The sequence below is a fragment of the Sinocyclocheilus anshuiensis genome, unplaced genomic scaffold, assembly GCF_001515605.1.
Source record: "Sinocyclocheilus anshuiensis isolate Anshui unplaced genomic scaffold, SAMN03320099.WGS_v1.1 scaffold702, whole genome shotgun sequence".
Classification (NCBI taxonomy): domain Eukaryota; kingdom Metazoa; phylum Chordata; class Actinopteri; order Cypriniformes; family Cyprinidae; genus Sinocyclocheilus; species Sinocyclocheilus anshuiensis.
This window is the reverse complement of record NW_015548184.1, coordinates 918,748-944,575: the sequence shown is the minus strand read 5'-3', so window position 1 is coordinate 944,575 and position 25,828 is coordinate 918,748. Positions and strand designations below refer to the sequence as shown.

At 37.2% G+C, this 25,828-nt stretch overlaps 3 protein-coding genes across 5 annotated transcripts in view; 2 read left to right on the top strand and 1 right to left on the bottom strand.

Annotated features, from left to right (window-relative positions):
* Positions 1-3,592: 3,592 nt before the first annotated feature.
* LOC107704921 (rap1 GTPase-activating protein 2-like) lies at positions 3,593-10,179 on the top strand. Its single transcript, XM_016507978.1, has 19 exons — positions 3,593-3,703; positions 3,800-3,832; positions 3,925-4,018; positions 4,222-4,257; positions 4,363-4,410; positions 5,096-5,293; positions 5,406-5,503; positions 5,601-5,679; positions 5,771-5,824; positions 6,012-6,095; positions 6,260-6,360; positions 6,489-6,618; positions 7,198-7,368; positions 7,466-7,537; positions 8,591-8,677; positions 8,775-8,930; positions 9,053-9,136; positions 9,271-9,281; positions 9,386-10,179. Exons 1-19 carry the CDS (start codon positions 3,639-3,641, stop codon positions 9,450-9,452), a joined length of 1,668 nt encoding a protein of 555 aa, XP_016363464.1. The 5' UTR covers positions 3,593-3,638; the 3' UTR covers positions 9,453-10,179.
* A 167-nt stretch (positions 10,180-10,346) lies between these two features.
* On the bottom strand, positions 10,347-12,293 carry LOC107704920 (40S ribosomal protein S9). The gene is made up of 5 exons (XM_016507977.1): positions 12,242-12,293; positions 11,708-11,817; positions 11,486-11,608; positions 11,121-11,307; positions 10,347-10,618 (listed from the first exon to the last, which is right to left on the bottom strand). Exons 2-5 carry the CDS (start codon positions 11,802-11,804, stop codon positions 10,441-10,443), a joined length of 585 nt encoding a protein of 194 aa, XP_016363463.1. The 5' UTR covers positions 11,805-11,817; positions 12,242-12,293; the 3' UTR covers positions 10,347-10,440.
* A 1,356-nt stretch (positions 12,294-13,649) lies between these two features.
* The window catches only part of LOC107704918 (RNA binding protein fox-1 homolog 1-like), a 13,648-nt gene continuing 1,469 nt past the window's right edge, over positions 13,650-25,828 (top strand). The window contains exons 1-10 of one of the 3 annotated variants that reach the window (XM_016507973.1): positions 13,650-14,053; positions 17,634-17,870; positions 21,463-21,642; positions 21,928-21,981; positions 22,069-22,161; positions 22,239-22,296; positions 22,420-22,479; positions 22,601-22,742; positions 23,130-23,169; positions 23,684-23,754. In XM_016507973.1, the coding sequence (XP_016363459.1) occupies positions 13,967-14,053; positions 17,634-17,870; positions 21,463-21,642; positions 21,928-21,981; positions 22,069-22,161; positions 22,239-22,296; positions 22,420-22,479; positions 22,601-22,742; positions 23,130-23,169; positions 23,684-23,754 (1,022 nt within the window). In that variant the 5' untranslated portion in view covers positions 13,650-13,966. Of the gene's footprint in view, positions 14,054-16,015; positions 16,121-17,014; positions 17,068-17,633; positions 17,871-21,462; positions 21,643-21,927; positions 21,982-22,068; positions 22,162-22,238; positions 22,297-22,419; positions 22,480-22,600; positions 22,743-23,129; positions 23,170-23,683; positions 23,755-25,828 lie in introns of those variants that run through there. The other 2 variants (XM_016507975.1, XM_016507974.1) reach the window with 2 other exon arrangements.

Below are 25,828 nucleotides of genomic sequence, written 5' to 3'. Positions count from 1 at the left end.
TTTGCCTCTTAAGAAGAATCGCTTTATGTATTCCCCAATTGTAAGTCGCTTTGGATAAAAGCGTCTGCAAAATGACTAAATGTAAATGTTATACTGAAATACTCAATAACATTTTTAAAAGGGCTGAGGTGGAAAAATATGTTTTGTTGCAGGTTTTACATGCCTAATGTTGTGGAGTATTAAAGTACATATCATTTTTATTTTATTTTATTATTTTATTTTATTTTATTGTATTTATTAATTTTTTATTACATTAATTTCCCCAATTCGAATATTTTCTAGGTGTAAAGAATTTTAAAGATAATAACATGGAGCCTTCAAGATCCAGAGTGGGTGAATTGAAAGATGGGAGCTGGAAGAAGGGAAATTGGTTGAATGAACAGAAGGTATGGGATGATGACAACTTCTACGAGCTAGAACTGAAAATAAGGATGGGGTATGGCTGGACTGGAAGCACGGGTGGAAAGAATGAAAGAGGAACAGAAAAGCAAGGTTTTGGGGGCAGTTCAAAAGCAGGATCTGGGCACCGTTCTAGGGTTTTTTTGCCTGAAAAAGCTCAGCCTGTTTCAAGCACCAGCACCAGTGGAATATCAGTAAGCGACTACCTAGTACTTCTAAAGTCACTTCGAATGAACTTGCCCAACGGTGTACTGAACCAGAAAGTCATTAGGCTCTCAGAGAATGCAGGCATCATTCAGAAAGCCCAGGATATTGTAAAAGAACTGGAAAACTTCAAGCTTCAGTTTAACAGCATTCCACGTCTCGGCTGCCGGGAACTAAAGAACTCACTGCCACTGAAAGACAATGGAAAAATTCTTGAACTCACAGTGATGATTTTCTTTGAAAAAAGAAAAGGTTCAGAGGAAGCTCTAAGATCGCAGTGGAGAAAGAATGTATCAAACACAAGTTGTGGATTCAGGTTCAGGGACAAATACCAGACAGAAGCCATCTCCACACCCACGATGTATGCTACAACACAGACAAGGAGCTGGAGACATTTAGAAGTTGGAGACAATCTTGCAAATATTTCTGCCGGTGTGACAGTGAATGTCTGTGACATTGAGAACAGAGACTATGCTGACGAGTCAGCTCTCTGGACAACCTCCTCTCCACAAAAGTTCGGCAAATATTTCCAGAACCCAGGAGATGAACGTGAATGCCTCAAGTTCTACCACGAGCTGCGAGAAACTGGTACAAACATGAGAGTGAGATACACCAAAAGTAACAAAGTAGACTTTGGATTCCTCTCTGGAAGATTGGACTTCTTAGCAGAAGTAAAAGGGGAAAAAATGGTGATTGAGTGTAAAGGAACCACTGGAGATATGGTGGGCAAAGTCTTCACTAAACCAAAAAATGGTGGTCGTCATGCACACCTGAATGAAACACACGAGTACTATTATCAAGTTCAGGCCTACATGTACATCCTAAACAGGGCAGCAAAACAAACACAAGGCTTCACCTCTGACAGGGCTGTCATGGTGATCGGACACTACCACAAGAATGGACGAGAACCCAGAGATTTCTACTGGAATTACCTGAGAAAGAATGAAGCAATACAGCAGAAAATTGATGAACTGCGTGTTTTCTGTGAATAAGAGGTTCTGGCCTGTTTCCTGGCTGTTCTCAATCTGATCTTCCAGAAAGACACATAAAGTGAAGCTTTAGAACTTAGAAGAACTTCTAGGAGTTATGTAGCAATTACTATTATCATCATTTTTGTTATTTATTTCTTCTTTTTAATGTGATCTTAAGGACAGTGTGTTGAGACGAAACAAATTTTTTTTCCGTCTTCAAATCTCAAATCTGTTAGTGAGGCTGACATTTAGAGAATTCAGTGTGCATGTTGTGCTAAAATACAAGAATTATTATAATAAGGAACTATAAAAATACATAGTTCTGGTTTTATTTCTCCATAGGTCAGTTGTTCACATATCAGTCAGAATTCATATAGTTTTGAATATAAAGAAAACACCTTTCTAAAAAAAGAATGTACAAAATATTTTTGTTGATTATTGATTATTGCTGATATTTAGGGTCAGGGTTCCAAATCTTTAAGCTAGTATGTTTCTAAGCAAATTGGAGTTAGGATTTTCCAATAGAAGTGGGTAAAATCACCCCATACTTGCACTAAAGGTAGTGGACTCTTTTAATGGGGCCAGAAAGCAACCTAAAAACCACCCCAGCAACACCCCTAACAATATTCAGAACACCTAGCAACCACATAGCAACACTGTGGCAAATGCCACCATGACAGATTTCAAGATCATTAACAAGTGGAACTTGCCAGTTAGCTAATTGCCAAATGATCATTAAACAGTAACAAAAACATATGCAAAAATGGCAGCCTGAATTCACTCATTTTCATTCACTCCTTCAAGTGGACTATATAAGTGGACTGACACAGGGATCAGTGAATGAGAAAACAGTGGGGATTTTCAGACACAGAAACTGTCTACAGTGGATGCGTCAAAGTTTTAAATCCATTTGTCCTGTTGTTGGAAGTAGCAGAATCGCATACAGTACGTTGTAAATGGAATGAGTTAAAGTGCAGTCACTTTTTGCAAAAAAAAAAAAAAAAAGTTGCCAAAAGTGAAGTAATGTAGCTCACACAAAAGTCACTTTCAAACCAAGCACTTTTTTGTTGGTCAGCAGGGCGAATTCATGTGACACCATGACCAACTTGAACACAATGTGAAATCTGCATGCAAAATTCCTGATCTTTATTTGCTTGTAACACAATGCAATGCTCATGTCATGTGTAGATGGGTGACAGGATACATTAAATTTAAGATAAATTATTTAGGTTTAAGGACAAAGGTTGAGGACTACACTAACTCCAGGTTGAGGAACCATACTGCAGTGTAATTTTTACAAATAAAATGCATTGTAACACTTTTACATGTAATCACTTTATATGACATATCCACTGGACATTTTAAGCAATATGTAAATAAATAGTTTTAAGACCAATTAAAGACAAAAATTAATAAAGATTCCTGTCTGAGAGGGAAAAATATATAGATATTTTTTTGTGTCAGCCCCCTCAATATCACTTTTTCATTTCTGTATTCTCTTGTCAGTAAAGGCTCTTGACCCTCTCTCTCTCTTCCTCTTTTTCCTGCTCCCTCCCTCTCGCCCTCTCTCCCCTGCTGCCTTGCCTCCTCTCTCTAAGAGAGTTCGGTCAATAATTGATGAATCTTGCTTACTGAAAGGGTAACAGGTCTATAGCAATAGTCCATTGCCCATTCACGTATCTTTGCCTCCTCCCAGGGCAGGTTTTTTAGAGCAGCTGCATAAACGCTACACAAACGCTTTTAAACGATTTCAGTGAGTGAATATTCACCATTGTATCTATTCAAAGGCTTTTAGTTGGTCTGTATATGTGCAGTAGTTCACCGACCTCTGATGTCAGTGGCAGGAGATGGGCATGCAAGAGTTACTCCTGTCAGTCAACAGGCAGCAGGAGACAAGGAAGGATGTAGGGAGAGATTAAATGAGAGAGTGGCAGGGGGCAGAGAGAAAAGAGAGAGAGAGATACATACACACACAGAGAGACAGAGAGAAGCAGTTAATTCAGGAGTGATGGCCTGCATGCCTGGCTAGCATATTTCTGTGGCTGTCTGTAATAAACACTTACCATGGAGGGGAGAAACGAGAAGTTGTTCTCCAGGAAAAGAAGTTTCACATTCGGAGCTTACGGAGGGTGAGTGGATATGACAAATAACATTTAGCCACTGCTGTAATTTGAACACAGTGCTTAAGGATATCTTGTCATGTGGCATCTTTACGCTGTACGCAGGATTGACAAGTTCATCACTGGAAATGAGAGCAGGTCAGCTAGAGTTTGGGTTTGTTGCTGTGCTCAGGTTGTTTGAACTCAGTTACCGCATGCAGACTTTTCCAGAACACTTGTCTCTGTTACAGCTGTGCAGAATCTGTGGGTCACAGCATACTGGATATTTTGGATTCCCCCTCCAGTGAGGCTAAGCCACTCACTTCTGCACCGTCCAGTCAGAAGGTAAGAAATCTCCTATTTTAGATGTTCTAAAGGTGTTGAAAATGACACTATGGAGATGATGTTCTCTCCAGATGTTCATATCTGAATTATGAATAATTTCCAAACATTGAGGAGAAACTGGACAATTCACATTCTGCATCAGTAATATTTTGATTATGTGGCACTTTCACCATTTCTGTCATTCCCTTGTCATTTCTCTGCAGGTCACAGAGTTGTTTGCAATCATTGAAAAGCTACAGGTAACATCATCTTTCTCTCTCTCCATGTAAACAACAACAGTGTAAATACAGTTGTCTTGTTCTGTTGCAGTGATGATGATGATTTCTCTGTGGTTGTGTTTGCAGGGTAGCAGATTGGATGAACAGCGTTGTGAGTTCCCACCACCTCTGAGGGTAGGGATTTTAGCCCAAAACGTTTTGTTTGTTTATGGCATAGTTTCAGTCTATAGGAAACTAGGAAATCATAAGGAGTGTTTCTTCAACTTTAAGCACTTTTATGTACCATTTTTAATATATGAAGGCCAAGGTTTTCAATTTTGATGTATTTTACTGTTTTAGTCTATTCCCATCACGGAATACTTTTAAACACAATACATAATTTGAGATGTGGTGGAAGTTTCATTGTGTTGGAAATTTATGTTTATAAAAAATGATTCTACTAGTGCATGTATAAGAGTTGCATTTAAAAGAGCATTTAAAGAGATGCATTTAAAAGAGTTTCTTGTCTAAAAGTCCCAGAGGGCCAAAAGTGCCTGTAATTGAAGAAACACCCTAATTTACTTGTTCATATATTATAAGTTAGAGGTCGGTAAGATTTTTTTTTTGTTTTTTAAAGATGTACTTTTATTCAAGACTGGAGTAATGGCTGCTGAAATTTAGCTTTGACATCAGTGGGAAAAAATGCAAATATTACATTGTAATATTTCACAATATCTTTCACAATATTTTACATAATAAGCAATAAATGCAGCCTTGGTGAACATCTTTCAAAAATATAAAAAAATCTTACTGACTCAGAACCTTTGAATGATAGAGTAGTTTCAAGTTCCCACTTACACAATTACTATTGATCACTCAGACACAGCTGTTAAAGATTGGAGATGGCTTACCTCTCATCTTGCCCCCTAAATCTGGAGGTTATTGGATCGACCCTCCCCTGGATAGACATGTGGAGACCAGCCCTACTCTCTCACAGGGGGGTTTTGGTCTGGAGAGCTATGACATAATGGAGAGAGACAGTGAAGCTAAAGTCTATCAGGAATTCTTCCGCCACAGAGTCAGTGATCATTTTTTATTTTCTTTTTTTTTCATTTGAAAAACTTCAAACCCTTATAACCCTGTTGAAGAGGCCCTCACACACTCATGCTTTTCTTTCATGTTTGCTGCAGTATCATCATTCGTTCACCGCCTGTGACTCCTCTCTTGGGCCCCTAGTTTTATCTGTTTGTCTTGAGGAAGAGGAAAATCGCCTGAGAGTCATTTTGAGGTGTGTATTTTGTGAGCACCTTAAATGTTGTTCATTATAATGATAGTTACTGACTGTTCAAGACCAACCTGATCAGTTTTCTTTTTCATCTAATCAGGATGAAGGAGTGCTCAATTCATGGCACATTCTCTGTTTCGCTCTTTCAACAATTCCCCACGGCAGTGGAGCTGGCAAAGGTATTTCACAACCGCACAACTGGTTCTACCTGATTCACATTTAAATGAAAGTGAATAGAAGTTCAGTTTGTTTTGATTTGCTTTATTTTAGATGTTGTGCTCAAGTGTCAGTGTCACATGTTTTGAGGCTGTGAGTTACTTAAAGGTACATCTTCACTTGTCTAATTTGTTTACTATGATCTGGTGGAAGAGTTAATATAAGACTCCATTCTGATTTTATAAACTGACAAATTTCATAAAGTAAAAACTTTTCTGACATGATCAATACAATTTTCATTTATCTTTTTTCTGACACAATACAGTTTTCTTGTCTTCTCTTTCTGCATCTGAAGGCCCCAGAGATCATAATGGCGTTTGATGAACACAGAGTGTCTCAAAACTTTAAATTTGGTGTCTTATGCCAGAGAGAAGGACAGGTATGCAGATACTAAGATATGATTCTTTAATTCACCTATTTTTAATAACAAACGTTATGTTTTGTTGACTAGGACTTCAGTCTATAATAGCTTAAATGGATATTTGTATTTTTTTATGTTATTCTTCCATTGTTTTGTATTTTGTTCCAATGTATGTGACGTAGTTAACAGAGGAAGATATTCTTAGTAACAATGAGGAAAGTGAGGAGTTTTTAGAGTTTTTATCAATACTTGGACAGACGGTCAAACTGCAAGGATTTACTGGGTAAGAGGGTTAAGACTCGTGTATTGATTGATATCATTATCAATATCAATATTAACATTAATAACAAAACACTACTTTTGAATTTATTGTCACCTGTCAAAAGGACATCATCATTTTCCATCTCCTAGTTTCAGGGGAGGTCTGGATGTTTCTCATGGCCAGACAGGAAATGAAGCGGTTTTCACCTCCTTCCATGGACGTGAGATTATGTTCCATGTCGCCACTAAACTACCGTTCACAGAAGGAGATACACAACAGGTGAAACTTGATTAAAGTATTATTAGATGTAAATGTTCTGTTAACATCTTTTACCAAATTACTGTACCATAATGCATATTATAATGTATGCTGATATATTCAGACCAACAGAACGAATGCGTGTGATATTGCTTTTAAGCAAAAATTCAACAGTAACTAATAGGTAACTTACATTTTAGACACTTATATTGTAAATAGTTAGGCCTGCTTTGTATATTTTTGCATCGCCAGTGCAATATTTCCAAGTCCAATCCACACTCCAGCAACACACAGTACTAGTGGTGATTTTGTCTCTGAATGAATCAATGTGGTTGAACGAATCTGTTGAGTCACTTGTTTTATTCCTGAATAGTGCGTCTGAATATATCACTTCAGTTAAATATTTGATTCAATCAAAAAGACAGTCACTTGTCACCACCTACTGGTGTATTAATATAGCCTGAAATAAGAGTCACTGAAATCCCTACTACTAAATCACAGAATGGAACAATCAATGAAGTAGAATGATAAGTGCTTTGCGAAGTCCTTCAACTTTTTTTTCCTTGAATTACAACTCTACTCATCGGGTTTTCCCCTCAGTTGCAGAGAAAAAGACACATTGGGAATGATATTGTTGCCCTGGTCTATCAGGAGGGTAACACTCCCTTCATTTCAGATGTGATCAGATCCCACTTCTTGCACTGTTTCATTGCAGTGAGGAGGATAAAGAGAGAGAATGAGGGAGAGGGAGGAGACGGGGGATCATTTCAGGTAAAAAAAAAAAAGAAAAAAAGAAAAAAAAAATCGTTACGTTTCACAGCACTCACTGTGCAACACACAGCTCCAAAGCCTCTTGTTTGATTGACAGGTATCTGTCACCGCTAGGGAGGATGTACCCCCATTTGGCCCACCGCTTCCTACACCGCCCATTTTTACAGAGGTGAGATCATATGACTTATAATAATTCAGAAGTTTTAACAAGACAGCTCTCAACTTTATTACATCAATCCAGTTAATTTCTATATGGTCTAAAATAAGAAACAGGGTTATAGACCTACTCAATTTCCTTTACAAGTATCATTATATGCAGGGCTGTACGTTAACTTTTTTTTCACATAGCACTGGTGCTACAGAGGTTGAAAGTTTTGTAGCACAGGCCAAAAAGTTGTAGCACAAGTATAAAACGTCTGTTATCATGTCTGAAAACAAACATAAGTAATAGAGTTCATCACTTAAACAGACATTGATGTTCCAAAGAGCACAAAAAATACAAACCATCACAAAAATTGTTTTAAACAAAAATTTTTTGGGTGAACTATCCCTTTAATGACAGGTGGCAGCATATTTAGTATCTACTGCCCCTTTAAGAGCTTCATGCGTTTCTCTCTCGACTGTTTACTTTCATTTTTGTTATGAACATGCAAAATTGTATCGCACCCGTGCTACAGTGGTAAATTTATTCATTGCACAGACCAGTTTTTTTGTAGCACGTGCGACATATATGTCGCCCTGTACAGCCCTGATTATATGTGACCTATACATCATCTGAAAGCTGAATAATTAAGCTTTCCATTGATGTATGTTTTTTTTTTTTAGGATAGGACAATATTTGGCTGATGTACAACTATTTGAAAATCTGGAATCTGAGGGTGCAAAAAAATCAAAATATTGAGAAAATTGCCTTTAAAGTGGTCCAAATGAAGTTCTTAGCAATGCATATTACTAATCAAAAATTACCTTTTTATATATTTACGGCAGGGAATTTACAAAATATCTTCATGGAACATGATCTTTACTTAATATCCTAATGATTTTTGGCATAAAAGAAAAATCGATAATTTTGGCCCATGTAATTGGCTATTGCTACAAATGTGCTACTTATGACTGGTTATGTGGTCCAAGGTCACATATGTGAAGGTTTATAAAATAAACAAAACATGCAAGTCACACTCTGAATCTCGCTCTGAATGATGCTCTGAATTTCCACTTCCAGGGCTCAGTTTTAAGAGAGTTCCTCTTGACCAAACTTATAAATGCTGAAATCTCTTGCTACAAGGCTGAGAAATTCAGTCGACTGGAGGTAACCAGACACAAAGCATGTTAACTAATCATTCACTTATGTCATAGCCTCAAGTTACAAGACTTGCGCTTCTATTTCTCTCCTTTTATGATCTCAGTTACGTACACGTTCATCTCTTCTGGAAGCACTGCGGTCTGAACTGTCTTCCCTATCCCAATGCATGTTGGGAGAGCCGTCACAGCCCAGCATCCCCCTCACTGAAGGGGGGAGGAGTGTTCCAGAGGGTGGAGGAGGATTCATTGAGAACTTTAAGGTAGATAATCTCAAACCACAATGAGAATAATAAACAATAGGCCTTGATAATGTTACTGGATTGTGCTTACTACTGTTTGACATTAAAATGAGCTTCAAATCAGTATCTCTCTCCATCTTAAGAGAGCTATTAGGGTACGAAGCCACTCGTTCGATACCTTGGGAGTACAAAAGAAGGCAGTTGGTGTAGCAGGGCAGCGACCAAAGGTCAGCAAATACCAGTAACACACCAATTGTCTCTTAATATTTGTAACAATATATTTTTGCATAATTTTTGTGGTTATGTTAAAGGATGACCATCTTTTCTTTGCTTTTTTCTCACTGCTAAAACACTGGAATAGGATGGTGAGAGGTAAGAACAAATGCATAAAATATCTCACAGGTATCTTAAGTGCAATGCAACTTACAGCTGCTCACAGAAGTTGCCTATAGTTTCGTATTTTGTCTCACTCATAGTGAGCAGACAAGCAACATGGGCTACACTGAGACAAGAGGTCAAACCAGTCCCCAGGACGACTTGTAGATGAAGGATGTCACTAATTCTGAGGCCTAAGCACAAAAAAGACTTCCACAGATTTCAAGATCCATTGAAGAGTGCAAAGCACAATAAAGTAAATAGATATTTTAACAAACTTTGTAGGTAAGTTGTTACTAGCTCCAAGTGCAATCAGAAAGATATGAATATATAAGATTTCATAAACTGTATATTATCATTTGAATGTCTTCTTTGAAGTGGCATAGTATAGATTTGATGGCTGCTTATAGCTGATGTATCCCAGTGAAGGTGGGTTTCATTTCTGGAATTTAAACTATTTTTCTGCAATTTATCCAGTAAACTGTGATTAAATATTGATGTGTATTTTAAATACATTTCAGTTCATAATGGGAGAAAAAATAAACCTCATTAGCCATATTTTCTGTATTATTCAATTTTCTTAATTATTCCACCTCATTTTTAATGCATGTACAAGGTTCCCGTCTATGTTGTTTTAAATTACAAACTGGTATTTAAGATTAAACTGGAAACAAACACTGGTTTGCAGCACTAAGTTTTAGCATTTACTGCACTTTGCTATTCTTTGAGTTGTTTACATGTAGCAGGTAATTAATCAAAAACCTCAAACATTCACAGGAAATATTAGGTGGAACTTTAATTTACCATATCCCACAGGAATACACTTCACACAATGCAACTCAAGTCTTAAGATGTTTTACGACACAATCCTTAGGCTAGTTGGGGTCCAGCAGCTTTGGGTTTTCTAAAACAGAGCAGTTAATTTGCTGAAGTGATATTTCACTATGGCCCATAAAATCTACAAATATGGATTTTAAACCTTTATGGGCAATTCATTTTAAATACTGATTATACCTACTTGTATAAAACATCTAGTTACTCAAATGACAAGCGACAACAAAATAATTTGGAATAAACCATTTTTTATTGAAAACTTGAGGGAGAAGAGAAAAAGCAAGCACTGCCGAGTCCCTCATAACCCCTGATAGGAATGAGTTTAATCCTCCTCTTCATCATCACCGCCTCCACCACCACCCTGGGCCTTCTTGGCGTTCTTTCTCTTGACGCGGCCAGGGCGGCCACCACCGTATGGTGAGCGGAGAGAGAAGTCGATGTGCTTCTGGCTGTCCAGCCTCACCACAAAGGAGGGGATGTTCACAACCTGCTTACGCACCCTGCAGAACATCAGAAAAATAACTTGGCTAATGTGCAAAGGCTATTCAGGACTTCAGAACTGAGGCTACTGATCTCGAGGCCTCATTGACGAGGAATTCTTGACACCACTGACAATCTGACAGTTTTAAGTTTAATCACTGGCCAAGAGAAGTGTAGTTTCTTATTTTACCAAAGCGCCCACATTACCTGGTAGACTCCGTTTCACGCAATAAAGCACCCCAGACGTCAAGGGAAGCTGTGGTTTTTGGGCTTTTTTTTTTTTTTTTTTTACAAGCAAAGGTATACGGTTTAATCACCGAATTGACCTTGCGGAATATTTAATTCCCTCTCACCAGGAGGAGTTTAAACATGGTCAGCTAATGAAAGAGGAAGAAAACCTCAATACACATGTTCAGACAATCAGGACAGTAACCATTATACACACACCTACATGTACAGGAAAATGCAGATTACATGGTTAAAAGTCCTGAACTATACACATTGTGTACTTCAGCATCTTACCGGATGTGCCTCTGACGGATGAGCACACGAGCATGGTGGATGCTCTTGGCGAGGCCAAGCTTGAAGACCTGAGTCTGCAGCCTCCTCTCCAAGAAGTCCTCCACTTTCAAGCCCAGAATGTAATCGAGCTTCATCTTGCCCTCATCCAGCACACCAATGCGCACCAGACGCCTGAGCAAAGCATTACCTAGAAGTAGAAGTTAAACGTAAGTGGGAGGAAAAGATTGATGGATGCAAACCAGACATTAAATTATTTTAAGCAGTTATATGGCCTCATTGACGAGGAATTCTTGGCAACACTGACAATCTGACTTGCACTTTTAAAATCACTGGCCATTAAGTTTTAGAAAAATCAAATAATTTACCTTCGAAGAGACGCTTAGGATCCTTCTCGTCCAGAGTGAGAAGCTCTCTGGCAGCTTTGCGGATTTTGGCTAGAGTGAACTTCACCCGCCAGACTTCTCTCTTATTCCTGAGGCCATACTCGCCTGTGAAGAAAAAGAAAACCAGATTTATAAAAAAAAAAAAAAAAAAAAAAAGAGAAACCTTTCGGTCAATTAATTTCCTTCAATTAATTTTTTCCTTACCAATGAGTTTCAACTCCTGGTCGAGACGTGACTTCTCGAAGGGACGTCTGGGGGTGACGTAGGTCTTACTACAAACCCAACTCCTGGCAACCGGCATGGCGACTTACTGCCTGTGAAGAAATAAAAATAATTAATATAAAAATTAGGAGTGGTAATGTATTTATACTTTAACACTCATTCACGTATCTAGTACTGGTAATTACATTACACTTCATATCAAAATACTTTATCATGGGACCAAATTCCGATTCAGCAATTCAAATTCCAATTAAAAAACCTTAAACTCAACAGCTCAAGGTGGAGATTCTTTTTAATATGAAAAACAGCGCAATGTGTCACTTCGTGACTAACGTTAGGCCTGAACGCGCCTTGCGAAACAAGTTGCGCCAAGCAGCGCGTTACAGCTCATTTCTCCACATAATATAACCTACTAACGAGGTACTGCGCATATAAAACTGCCCCTTACTACATAATACATGAAATAACGTTTGAAGGAAACTAGAACAGAAATACAGAGGTCTATGCCGCCATTACCTATATGTGTCAGGCTCGCGAAGGAAAGAGAACGTGCGCTCGGACTTCCCGGATATTTATACGTGCCTTGTAAACTACATTACCCACAAAGCTTTGCGAGTACGGCAAGAACTGTTTTCCGTTAAAGGTGTCACATGATGCTTTTTTAAAGATCATTATTTTGTGTAATGCATCTACTTTCGGAAGGCCAAATAAAGTGCTTTTGCTTTTGCCTAGAAACACACAGCATCTCTCTGACATGGCTGCTTCAACACTAACTGCAGTTAGTGCAGACCACGCCTTCTTTCTTTGCGTGCACATTTGGGCGCATTATGCAAATATTCCCACATAGTGACCTAGATATGTGGGGGCGTGTTAGAACGAGCCGTTTTAGGGGGGTGTGGCAGAGTCTTAACTTTGATAAAGAATATCTCTTTGGTTTTGAGACTTTAGTCTTTGCAACTTCAGGGATCTTATCTATTCACGAACAGCTTGTAACACTCCAAAGAGAAAGGAAAACTTGAAATTGCATCATATGACCCCATAACGATTTATGAATTGCCTGCTTCCCTCTACTGGTCAAAATATGAATCGAGAGAGAGAGAGAGAGAGAGAGAGAGTTTTATGTAGATCCACAAAGGAAATTAAAAAGCCTTATTATCTAGAACTGAGCGAACAGAAGATAATTAACGTAAGTTCCCACAGAATATTTTTTTCCCCACAGAATAATTGGTACTTGCTATATTCAGGTAGAATCGGAAATATCATATTTATTAATTCCGACCACATGAATAGCCAACGAAGTCGTATTTACAAGTGAGAAACCTGATTGCCGTGTTGCTGGACTGTTTTGACAATGGTAATTGATTATGACATTGGAATGATTTTAATTCCGTGCTGCATTTCTGTTATAATTAGGCGCTATAGGAGAGCTTCTAGAGAGGAAAAAATTCACTCACCTTTGAAGGTTCACATTGACGGGTATAATGAGCATAAAGGCAGTATTCAATTAATGAGACAAATTAGAGTTTTTCTTCTCACAGCACTGTAAAATTGTAAATGCCTTAAACTATTAATTTATTTATTTATAGGTGGAGATAGCTTTATAGGTGTGCAAGGCAAAACAAATTGCTCTTTCATTATACTTTCCTATTTTTTTTACATTTTTGACTTTTTAAGGTAGCATTTGCTTGTGTCTGTTTCAGTAGATGCCAGATGGCAAATCTGTGTCATTAAATTTGGACTAAATTCTGTATTACTGTGCGACTAGCTGTTTCATTTCTATTGGTGATACTAGCACAACTAAAGGAAGAAGGTGGACTATTTATAAAGAAGTGTAACACAACTCTGAACATGTGTTTCTGTCTATCAAATATACCCACTGACACACACACACACACACACACACACACGCCGTGTCCCCCAGAGATCTTTCAGTGCTGATCTCCTCTGCCTTTTGTGAAACAGACTAAATTGGCACTCTCAACTTTCGGAGAGGGTCTTATTTTTACCTTATTTAATTCTTATTTTGTTTGTCGCCTAGAAGTTGTGACGCCAGCCATCAGTGCAGTGCAGCCCACTCATCTTCTCCTTTTCTTTTTCATACCTCTGGATCTTTTTTCTCTTCTGTTTGGATTCTAAACTTTCTCAGTCTGGTACTTTCTTGATTCAGAGAGCTCACGTTCCCTTCTCTCTCCCCCCAGTCTCCCATCCCTTTTAGCTGTTCCTTTTTTCTGGCTATGCACCATGCTGTCCTCCCCTACAGTAATCCTTCAGCCCTACGGACTCCCTGTTTACCCCCAGACAGCCTCCTGCTACCCCAGCATTGTACAGGTAAACATGTCCCTTTATTCTCTGTATCTTCCTCTTTCACATTCTCGTTGGAGTTTGTTTGTTTGTTTAATTTTTAATTTTATTATTTTTTATTGTTTATATGTATTTTTTTTATTTAATTCTTGTGCAGTTTCTGTCACATGTCTGGTAATATGTTGTATAAATCAACCAATCACTAGCAAGCTAAAGGCTTGTTTATGTACTGAACAGTCATCCACCAATGGGTCTGAGGACATCAAATGTGTTTCTCTCTGCCAGTGAAGGACGCAGTGTCCTGTTGTTAGTTATATTTGTCCCTGCGAGGTGGCCTACTGAAAACAGGTTCAGTCTGTGTTTGTGTGCCGCTGTGTGATTGTGTGTTTGTGTGTGAGAGAGAGAAATTCCAGGACAGTTGATAAAAGTTGTGCCTGCTCTTTCTCTCTGTCACACTCGCTGTATTTTTAGTCTGTTCCTCTCGCTGCAGATTCCCTCTCACAGATATAGAAATAGATGTCTCAGGTTGCCTATTGCCTTTATCTGAAGTGATACATAGTGATAGATTATGTCATCTAAAGAGTAGGACTTGAGACAATGGAATTTTCTTAGTTGCATCTGCTCCTTTAGTTGCTATTCATACATATATGATTTAACCTTTTGTGTTTGAGTTTAATTATGTGGTTATTGTGGTTGATATCTATGTGTTGGTGCAAAATTGTATCATTTGGCTTCTGTGTTTGTGTGTGCATGTCTGTTTATTAATGGAGCAATGAATAAACAGACATTCATTATCATAAAATAAACCCTAAAATGGACCCTGATGTTAATCTGAGGAATATTACATGACTGGAATATTGTTTATTTTGCAACCAATATTACATCGCAAGAGACTGCAGAGTGAAACAATGTCGCTTGAATTATTCTGATTTTTACATCACTTTGGATCGTTGTTGTTATTGTTAGTTATTAAGTCTTAAAGTCTTTTGATTAATGGAAATAAAGCTGAAATGAAATAAAATAGAGAAATGTTGCCTTGACAAGTTGAAGTTCTACAAACTAAAAAATTTAGCCTACTGAAACTAAAACTGAAATAATATAACTTATTTACACTTATTTAAACTTTAGTTTTATTATAATATATTTTTTTGAAAATAATAAAAATGACTACAAAATTATTAAAACATAAAAATATAAAAAGCAATATGTATAAATATTAATAAATGTTATAATATTATACAAAAATACTAAAATAACACTGCTTTGGATAAAACATCTGTTGATGAAGATTTAAGAGGCTGGTTGCCAGGGAAAACAGTCAGTCATATTGTTTAGCCGTCATTATACAAATATATCTGACCGCAGAATGCCACAACTGTCCAATCAGAATCAAGTATTCCACATAGCCTTGTAATATAGGAGTATAGACTACATAAGCAGTTCTTGTCATCAGTTCTGTGTGTGTGTGTGTGTGTGTGTGTGTGTGTGTGTTTGAATGATCCCGCAGCTGTCAGATCACGCACCTGGCATCCTGCCTCTGATCTTTAACCCCAAACCTGACAGCTGATGAGGCCTGTGTGTGTGTGTGTGTGTGTGTGTGAGGGCGAGGACATCTCCTATCAATCAGTGTGACTGAAAAGACATTTTATCTGCTAGAGGTGTTATTTAAATTTTCTCACTGTGACAAAGAATTAGGACGGGAAAGAGAACAGTTTATGTAAAAAAAAATCTCAGGAGATAACCTTTGCATGTTAGATAGCAACTAATGGAGTGTGTCTGAACAATTATATCACATTTATGATTGTTCTCCATATCCTCTGCACTAGAACATGGAGGGGTGTTGTGTATGTAAGTGTATGTAAATATCTCAGCAAGTGTGTACTCTTTGTACTTGTTGAATAAAGTCTCCAAAGTCTGAAGTCTTCATTTTGATCTTTGACTTGGTCTACGGCCAGCAGCAATGGCACACTCAGTGACATTTTGAGTCAGCAGTACTCAAAACGCTGTAGTTTTCAGACAACACCTGTTTACATCTCGTAAATCTTTTACAGGGGTGTCAAGTAGCTCCTGGGGTTTTTAAAAAAAGGAATGACGGTAAGATGCCATGTTCTTGTAATCAGTGAGTAACTGTGGTATATAACATCCCATCTGAAAAAAATGGCTATGATGAGAAACAGACACTGATGTAACATGAAACTTTTGTTTCTGCTAAAGGAATCTAAGTGTGGTGGTGGTGATATTTAATCAAAGCTGTGTCTCTCAGTGTCACAGTTTATCATTGAAGTCTAAATTTACTCTGCCTTATCAGCTCAGCGAAACAGCTGATAAAGAGTAAACATATAAAAAGTGTGTGTGTGTGAAAAGCTTCATATTGGTTTCATTTCTTTATGTCTATTTTTTTATTTTACTTTATTTTAAGACTCGGTAATGTAACCTAAAAAAAAACTCTCTGAAATGAAAGGTTTATGTCACAAAAGTCTATTAACCAAAGATTGATGATACCACAATAATTTGAATTTTCTGCATAAAATGTATTATAGTTTGTATTTGATTGAATTTAATATCTTAAGTTTCCAATTTTCTGTTTGGAGAACTCTAAGCGAACTGTTACTTGAATGTGTTTGAGTGATCTTACCTGTTTTACCTGATCTATAGCATACAAAAGATACACACTTCAGTAGTCACAGAAATCTGGTTGGTCTGGTTTAAATAAATAAATCAATGTGATTGTTTTCCACTGAACATGAATAGGATCACTGAGTTTTACAGAGCAGTTGAGTTGTTTGTCTGTTAGAATCAACTTATCCAAATAGTCGTGTGTCTGTTGAGTGTCAAAGAGTCGGAGGGGGAAATGGGTTGATGATTGACATGAACAAATGAACACAGTTGGTGTAAAGACCCCTCTTGAGACTGGTTTGGTGCTCTGTGATTGGTGGGTGTGAGGGACGTATGGTGGGTGGGGTGGGAGGGTGAAAGCTTTGCATTAAAGCATGCGTCAGTTGTTGGTGAGTATTGGGTCGCCTGCGGAATGCACTGAAGGGGTGAGATGTCTGATTTATACTCCTAATTTCATACATTGTGTCTTTGTCAGGATCTTTATTTGATGTCTTGACTTGGTTTACCTGTGTTTTGTATAGTCTTTATGATCTGCAAACAAAACGGTAACAGTATGTTAGCTTCTTTATAGCTGGTAAATTCAGGTCAGTTTTATTTGGTGCAAAAAAAAAAGTTTTAGTATTTTACCAAAATGAAGGTGGTATAGTATGGATTTGTTGGAAAGGCTTTTTTGACTATTCTTTTAGAAAAGCCGATTTTCAGTACCTTCCAGTAATTACTTTTGTGGAAAAATCAGTTGCTGATAAGAATACTTATGTCAAATATATACACTATGAAACTATATTGCTGATCAGTTGCTAAAAGTTTAATCAAACTGACTATTAAACTGACTTGAAAAAACAAGCTGAATCTTGTATAATAATAAAAAAAGTTAAAATTGGTTAAAATGATTTTGATGGGTTAAAGTAATGTAAAAACATATGTTACCGTGACTCAATGAGTTTACAGAAATTAGCTTTTGTTAGTAAACAGCATCTCTGTCTCATTTTAGGGTGCCGCTGCCCAAGAGGCGGGGCCAGGCAATGGTGACCCTTCACTTTCCCAGGTCTATGCCCTGCCTCCATCATATCCTCCACCTGGACAAGGCCCACCCACACCTGCTGCCCGGCTGCCACCTCTCGATTTCAGTGCTGCTCATCCAAACTCTGAATATTCAGATCATCATCAGTTGAGAGTCTATCAAGGCTCTCAGCATGACGAGACAGAGTCTATAACTGCCAATAACACGGTAAGAACAATCAATAAATGACTGGATTCAGAAGATAAAGCTATTTTAAACATCAGTTAACAAAGGGGAGCTGCATCTAAAGTACATGTGGATAAATAAATAGTTAGTTTTACATATATTTTACAACTTAACGTAAGAAATAATGAACTAAACTAAAATAACTCAATATATAAATCAAGCACAAACATTTATTTAAAAAACCTAATTTACCTAAAACCAAGCATACCCATGTGAGTATGAAAAATTAAGATTTTACAATGGGAAGCAATGTCCCACTGCTGTAAATTGTGTAGTACAATCAGCGTGTATTCTTTTCAAATGTATTTGCATTAGAGAAGGTATGCCAGGAATATGTATAGGCTGCTGATATATAATCTCATGCTTTGGTCCTCTGGGATCCCCTGTCTGAGATAGCTAAAAATAGCTTTATGTCCTTTACACATCCTTCCTTTGCCTTGTCCAAGTATGGCAATTCAACTGGCTCAGGGCACCATATAGAAGAATATTTAGGCTTATTATGGAAGAAACACTAACCATAGTTCCTTTTCTACTCTCTAGTTCTCTTTTCTAAGAGGGAATAATTTGAAGTAATCTTATATGTTTATATAAAAAGAAATAATAATTTAGAACTAATCTTTCTACTTTACATTTACTCATAAACTAAATCATATTCAGTTTGATTTTGAATCAGGTGTTTTCCAGTTAATACTTTATGCCAGGAGTTTTCAAACTGAGGTCAGGAGACCCCCAGAGGGCCACAATGCGGTGCTCGTGTCTGCAGAAGATTTGAGAGCAAGGGAGAAAAAAAATATTACAAAATGCATTTTTTAGTGTTATCAAAGTTTACATGTTAATCTGAGTTATAGAAGAATCAGAAGAAGAATCATCAAATTTTGGGGTCCTTGGCATTAAAAAGTTAGAAAATTCCTGATATAATCCCTGATTACTCTACAGTATGACACATATTGTCATATACTGTGTATCGTACCCAGTCAATCAATCTGGGATACTTTAATTTAGTTGAATAACTTGAACAAATTAAAGACTTTTTGACTTGATAAATTAAATCTTGTGTTTTTAAGTGTGATCAATGCAAAGAAATGCATTTACTAATCCTTTTTTAAGGCACCATGAGATGTTAGTCATGAATCCAGATGTAAATATTGTCTTGACAATCTGTAATTACTGAAATATTGTCTTTTGGACTCATGCCATAGCTTTATGTTCTTTAATGTGTATCACCATATAAGTGTATGATTGTTATTGTTGTGTTACTAATGGCTCATCGGGTACAGTAATTGCAGAAGGCATTTTAAGTTGTGCCAAGGGAATTGTGGGAAGGATTGAAAATAATATTTCACCATGAAAGTATTTTTTAATTGAAAAGGTTCATGCAATGAGTTCTCTCTTTCTCTGTCACACCATCTTCTGTCCACATTGCTTATACCACTAGAGAGCGCCAGATATTTGGACTATGAGACGCCGCCGTGGAGGGAGGGGTCAAGGGGCGAGACGGACAGGATGACCCCTCCCCCCTCATCTATGTTTCCCAGGTCCAGTCAGAAAAGCACTCTGCATCGTGACGTGATATCATCACATACCTTCCCATCACACCTTTCCCCAGTCTGTCACTTCTCCCAAAAACCCTCCTTGGCCTGTGTCTCTGGATGAATGTAATGATGATGATGATGATGATGATGGTGTTTCAGCAGTATTTTCTGTGTGACACCTGCTGTGGTAGTCATTACAGCTAGCAACCAGCCCGGCCAGCTCAGAGTTAACCATAACCATGATTTGTTTGCGTGTGTGGATGTGTGTGTGTGTGTGTCTGTGCGTAAATCTCTATGTGTGTTTCCTGCCTCTTCCTTCCTTATTAATATAAAATGTTCTGTCTTGGTTCCAAGAATAGCAGTATACATTGTTGCAGTTTTGCAGCTGACCTTTAAAGTTATACGCTGAAATACGTAAGCTGCTTGAATTCCCCTGTGCTTAGAGCTCCTCTCTTTCACTTTCTGTTTTGGAGTTCACTCGGTTCTTGACTCTTCCTTACCTTCTTGACCTATTAGGATCAACAACACCCATCATTTCTCTTTTTTGCTACTTTATTGTCTGTTTATTTTACAATGCAGTGGAAATGAATTTTAATAGAGAAATAGAATGACAGAGTAATTATGCAGCTTCTGGTGAAATGGCGTGAAAGTGAGAAGATTAATAAAAATTTCATTAATGATATTTAAATCTAAGGATATACTGATATTTAAATTCTGGCTGATACAGATAAATAATATTTTTTTTATGGGCAATAATCTATAAATGGATAGTAATAGTACTATAGTAAAGTAAAGTCTATAGTACTTTTTTTAAAGAAAATTTTTTTTATTTTAAAATGAAATTAAATAAGCATCACAACATAATAATGCACAGCATGAAAGATGGAAAAAGGAGGGACATCTGGGATGATTGTTAAATAAAAATAGTAAAAATGAAAACTGTAGAATGAAAGGAAGGGAACATGATGAACCGAATGCACCCCTTTTTACTGCCCAGATTAGAACTGTTTTGTTGCCCTTTACCCTTCAGATCTGTTATGGATGAGTTAAAGCAGAGGTCATTTTGCCTTATTGCTTCAACTTTTTCCATCCTTATGAAATAGATAAAGAATTGGCAAATTGTCTGTCCTTCTTTCTTGTTCTAATGACCATTCTTATCAGTTGCATAACATTTTTTCCACTGCTTTTAAATTCACGTCACACGAGTCATTGTGCCCTTTTTATTACCTAAATTTATTTTTGACCTTTTCAACATTTTCCCTTCCTCATTTCACGCTCTGCTTGGCTACATTTTCTTCTAGCTATTTCTCTTTTTGAACATTTTTAATACACCTTTTTTGACTTCTTAATCCATTTTTTAATAGTAACAGTTTTGTGCCGTTTGGTGAGGTATAGGCTGTGCAGACATACGAACTGGCATCGTGATGCATTGTGGGATAGTGGATGTGTTCGGTTTGAAGCACAGATACTCCTATGTATGGATCTGCATGGGGGCATTTTATTCACAGTCACGTACAATCAGTGCAATAGGAAATGCTGTGTAACCATGCATTACATATGACAATCTTTCAGTTGCAGCGCTCAGAAAATTACACATTGTTGAGTATGCTAGTAATCTTTAATCACTTTCAGCTGCTGATTTAGTGAGTTCACTGAAGTTAAAATACGATTGTGCTCTATTTTTAAAGCAAATTGTCTTTATTATATCTATATCTAACAGGCATGTACCTAAACAGCTCACTAAAATGGGAACTTGATCACATTTCCTCACTTTTGCTTGAGAGGAATCACTGGATGAGGAATGCTCCTTTGCGTTTTGTTGTGGTCACTTTATAAAACCAGTTTTTCGCCCAGTAAAATGCTAGATTGCAATAAAGTTTGACAAGAAATCTTACAATAGATAAGTGGTAGTTAGGTGTTCTGTAATGAAATGCAAACTAAAGTTTCTTCTGTTTTTCTTCTCTTCAATATTCTTTCTATGTCTGTTGCCTCCTTCTCCACATTTTCTCCCTCCCTATCTTTCATTCCTGTTTCCATCATAGGACGATTCTTTAGCGCCTGTGACATCTGACCCACAGTCTCTCAGTGTTTCTGTGGCGTCTGGAAGTGCAACAGGAAGTGGAACTGAGGAGGAAGGAGCTGGAAAGGCTCAACCCAAAAGGCTCCATGTTTCCAATATCCCTTTTAGGTTTCGGGACCCAGACCTCAGGCAAATGTTTGGGGTAATAGAATTTGTTTTTGTCCTGAATGTAATGCATTACTCATCAAAAAGTTTAAAATTTTTGTCATACAATTAAAGTCAGTGGGGTCCAAAACAACACTGGAACCATCTGACTTTCATTGTATGGACAAAAAAAAAAATATATATTTTTTCAAAGTATCCTCTTTTGTGTTTCACAGAATAAATACAGTCATACCGAATGTTCATTTTTGTGTGAATTATCCCTTCAGCTAAACCCATTCTCACATGAAAACTGTTTAGTCAATATCTGTCTTTCATCTCTCAGCAATTTGGCAAGATTCTAGACGTGGAGATCATCTTTAATGAGAGAGGATCAAAGGTCAGTAGGTTCCCAGTTGTGTCGAGTTAGTCACTTCTTTATTTGAGTTTCAATTAGGATTCAATTTGATTTCAATCCTTTCTTTAGGGTTTTGGATTTGTGACATTTGAAAGTGCAGTGGAAGCAGATCGAGCGAGAGAGAAGCTCAACGGAACAATCGTAGAAGGAAGGAAGATTGAGGTATGAGGGTGATAAGTTTCTGCATTGGGAGAATGGACAACTGAGCAACTGAACAACTAAATAATTCTGCTTCTCAGGTGAACAACGCCACAGCGAGGGTGGTAACAAAAAAGCCTCAGACGCCATTAGTGAATGGTGAGATTCCTTCATAACATTCTGCCCAAAATTTTACGCAATGTACTTGTTACTCCTTTTTTTTAGTATGAAAATAAAGGGTTGGTAAAATTCAACTTCTCACCTATATGTCAATTCCTGTAGCTACTGGGTGGAAAATCAATCCAGTAATGGGAGCCATGTACGCCCCTGAACTTTACACAGGTATATTTAATCTTGACTTTTAATCCATTTTTGAGTTAAAATATAATAGCTACCAAAAACGTCCTGCTCTAGATTGACTGTATGTAATTTGTTGTTAATTTTCACTTTTTTGGTTTAATAGTCGCCAGCTTTCCTTACCCTGTTCCCACACCGACCTTGGCCTACAGAGGCTCTGCCCTCCGTGGACGTGGTCGGGCAGTTTACAATACAATCCGTTCAGCTGCAGCTGCCGCCACACCAGCCGCAGTACCAGCCTATCCAGGGTCAGTAGCTCTTGTTATGACCATTGTTACCATAAAACATTTAGTTAGTATTTATAGGTTGAAAAAGCAAAGTAAACCTTTCATTGTACATACAATTGTGCTCATAAAATTACATACCCCTTGCAGAATATGCAAATATGTTAAGAATTTTAACTAAATAAGAGGGATCATAAAAATTGCATGCTATTTTTATTTAGTACTCTCCTGAATAAGCTATTTCACATAACAGATGTTTATATATACTGCAGGGGGTATGTAATCTTATGAGCACAACTGTATGTTATTAAGTAATTTACATTCAATTACATTAAGCTTACATTTAATTGTATTTTTTTAATTGAATTTATGCCATTATGTAATTTACTACCTACTTTATGTCTCCTGCAGAGTGGTGTATCAAGATGGATTGTATGGTGCTGAGGTCTATGTAAGTTACCAGTCAACTTCTCTTTATTTACCAGCGTCGCTAAGAGCATTTCCACAAAAATGTGATTGCTCAAAAAAAAAAAAACACAAGATGTGTTATGAATAACAATGGTTTTAGTGGTTAAAGGTATGGGTTGGTAAAGTTTTGGTTTACGAGAAGTAGATAATACACTGCCAGGATCTTGTGATGCACTGTTGTCTAAATATAGACTTCTGCTACAACTAACTTCAGTTTCTAAATAAAATGTCACTAAAAAATGATCTCCAAAGTGTTTTATTGACTTTTTAATCAGCTAATATTTCCTTTTTTTTATCAAACCTAACTCGTTGCTCAAACTGTAACCTTGAATTTGGATGTTTTGAAATTGAATTTCAAATCCAAAATGAATTTGAAGTTGATAACCTAACACCAGGTTGCTCCATTGGGAGAGTTCATGTAGTAAAAATGTTTTACAATTCAAACTGTTTTCTGAATGAATAACAATGTAATGCAATATAAACCATCCTGTTTTTAGGGAGGATATCCAGCCACATATCGAGTGGCCCAGTCCGCCTCAGCAGCTGCAGCAGCCACATACAGTGATGGGTAAGAACCTTAATCTATCTATCTATCTATCTATCTATCTATCTATCTATCTCTGTCTGTCCGTCCGTCCGTCCATCCATCAATCTAGTTGCTTTGGTGCATTTCGCAGATCAGAAATGAAATTCTCAAAACTACTTGTTCAATCTCCACATCATCTAGTCAATTGTCCACATCATAAAAGCAGTTTCTCATTCTTTTGAACAAGTCGCGATTGCTTTGGTACATTCATGCAATTGATCATGTACATTTGTCTGCAGTTTCCTACATTATCAGTTGCTAATGTCATGTTGCTCAAAATGTACTATATAGTTCTCTGTGCAACAGTCTTACCCCCCAAAACATCTAGTCATTAGTTCATCATACAAGTCATTAAATGCAAAATGGTTGATCTAGTTGCCATAAACTGTCAAGCATATTTTCTACACAGTTCTATTAGACTTTTTGTAAATTTGCCATGAATTGTGCAGGTGAATCTTGACTTTCACTAATGAAGAGAATGTAGATCAGCTAATGATAAACCAGTTAAACCAGTTCTCTGAAATAGCTCAAAGGTGCATCTCATGAACCTTCAATTGGAAAGCATAGACAGAGGACAACACAAGAGTTACAAATTTTGACAATGGATATTTCCTCTCCGTTGGCCTGGTAAATCAACAGTAGCTCTGTGGCCGATGACATTTAAACCACGCCTTCTGCTTTTGGTCAGGTTGAAGCCAGACTCATCCACATATACTGTATGAAGTTGTGAGATGGTTCACTTGACTCCAATTCCACGTTGCATTGCAAGGGAAGATATTCATCTTCTGTTTTTAGTCAGGTTGAAGCCAGCCTCATCCACATATACTGTATGAAGTTGTGAGATGGTTCACTTGACTCCAATTCCACGTTGCATTGCAAGAGAAGATATTCGTTGTGATGTAGATGAGAATCTGTGGGCCGACTGACTGGCACGTCAGGAGGTGCTGCTTGCAAAAGTAAAGTTCTGTAAAGTGTAATTGTGAATCCTATCCGGTCTCTTTCAATCAATATCCCACATACAGTAATGTGTAAATTTGTACTTTCGAAATGGATATATGGCATACATACAGTTTTTCTCAGTCGCTTTGGTGCATTTCTCAAATCAGAAATGAAATTCTCAAAACTACTTGTACAACTTCCACATCATCTAGTCATTTGTACACATCATAAAAGCAGTTTCTCATTCTTTTGAACAAGCTGCGATTGCTTTGGTACATTCATGCAATTGATTATGTACATTTATCTGCGGTTTCCTACATGATCAGTTGCTAATGTCATGTTGCTCAAAATGTATTATATAGTTTTCTGTGCAACAGTCTTACCCCTCAAAACATCTAGTCTTTAGTTCATCGTATAAGTCATTAAATGCAAAATGGTTGAACTGGTTGTCATAAAGTGTCAAGCACATTTTTTACACATTATAATTAGACTTTTTTGTAAATTTAGCATGAATTGTGCAGGTGAATCTTGACTTTCACTAATGAAGAGAATTGATAAACCATTTCTCTGAAATAGCTTCATTTCAGAAGCTATTCATTTCAAATAGCTTCATGAGATGGTTCATCTCATAAATCTTCTGTTGGAAAGCATATACTGTATAGACAGAGGACAACACAAGAGTTACAAATTCTAACAATAGACTTTCTTATTTTTTTTTATTTTCATCTTTGTGCCCATATTTCTTTTTCCTTTTCTATATCACAATGACATTGTAATGTGTTTTTTTTTTTGGTCAGACCACTAGTAAAAGTGTAAAAGTGTCTCTTTCAATCAATATCCCACATATAGTAACGTGTAAATTTGTACTTTTGAAAATATGGCATACTGTTCAGTTCAGTAACTGTCAACCAAAATGTTGCCATAGTTTACATCAGGTAATACTAACAGAGTGCATGTCACGTTGCACACACACACTAGGAACGAGGAGACGCTGGAGAATACTTTACCAAGACTTTATTTGCACCAAGGGAGACGAACACACGAAGACGTACACACGAAGACGTACAACAGCGGACAGAGAACTTGGGACTGGGAACACATTTTATACACACACACA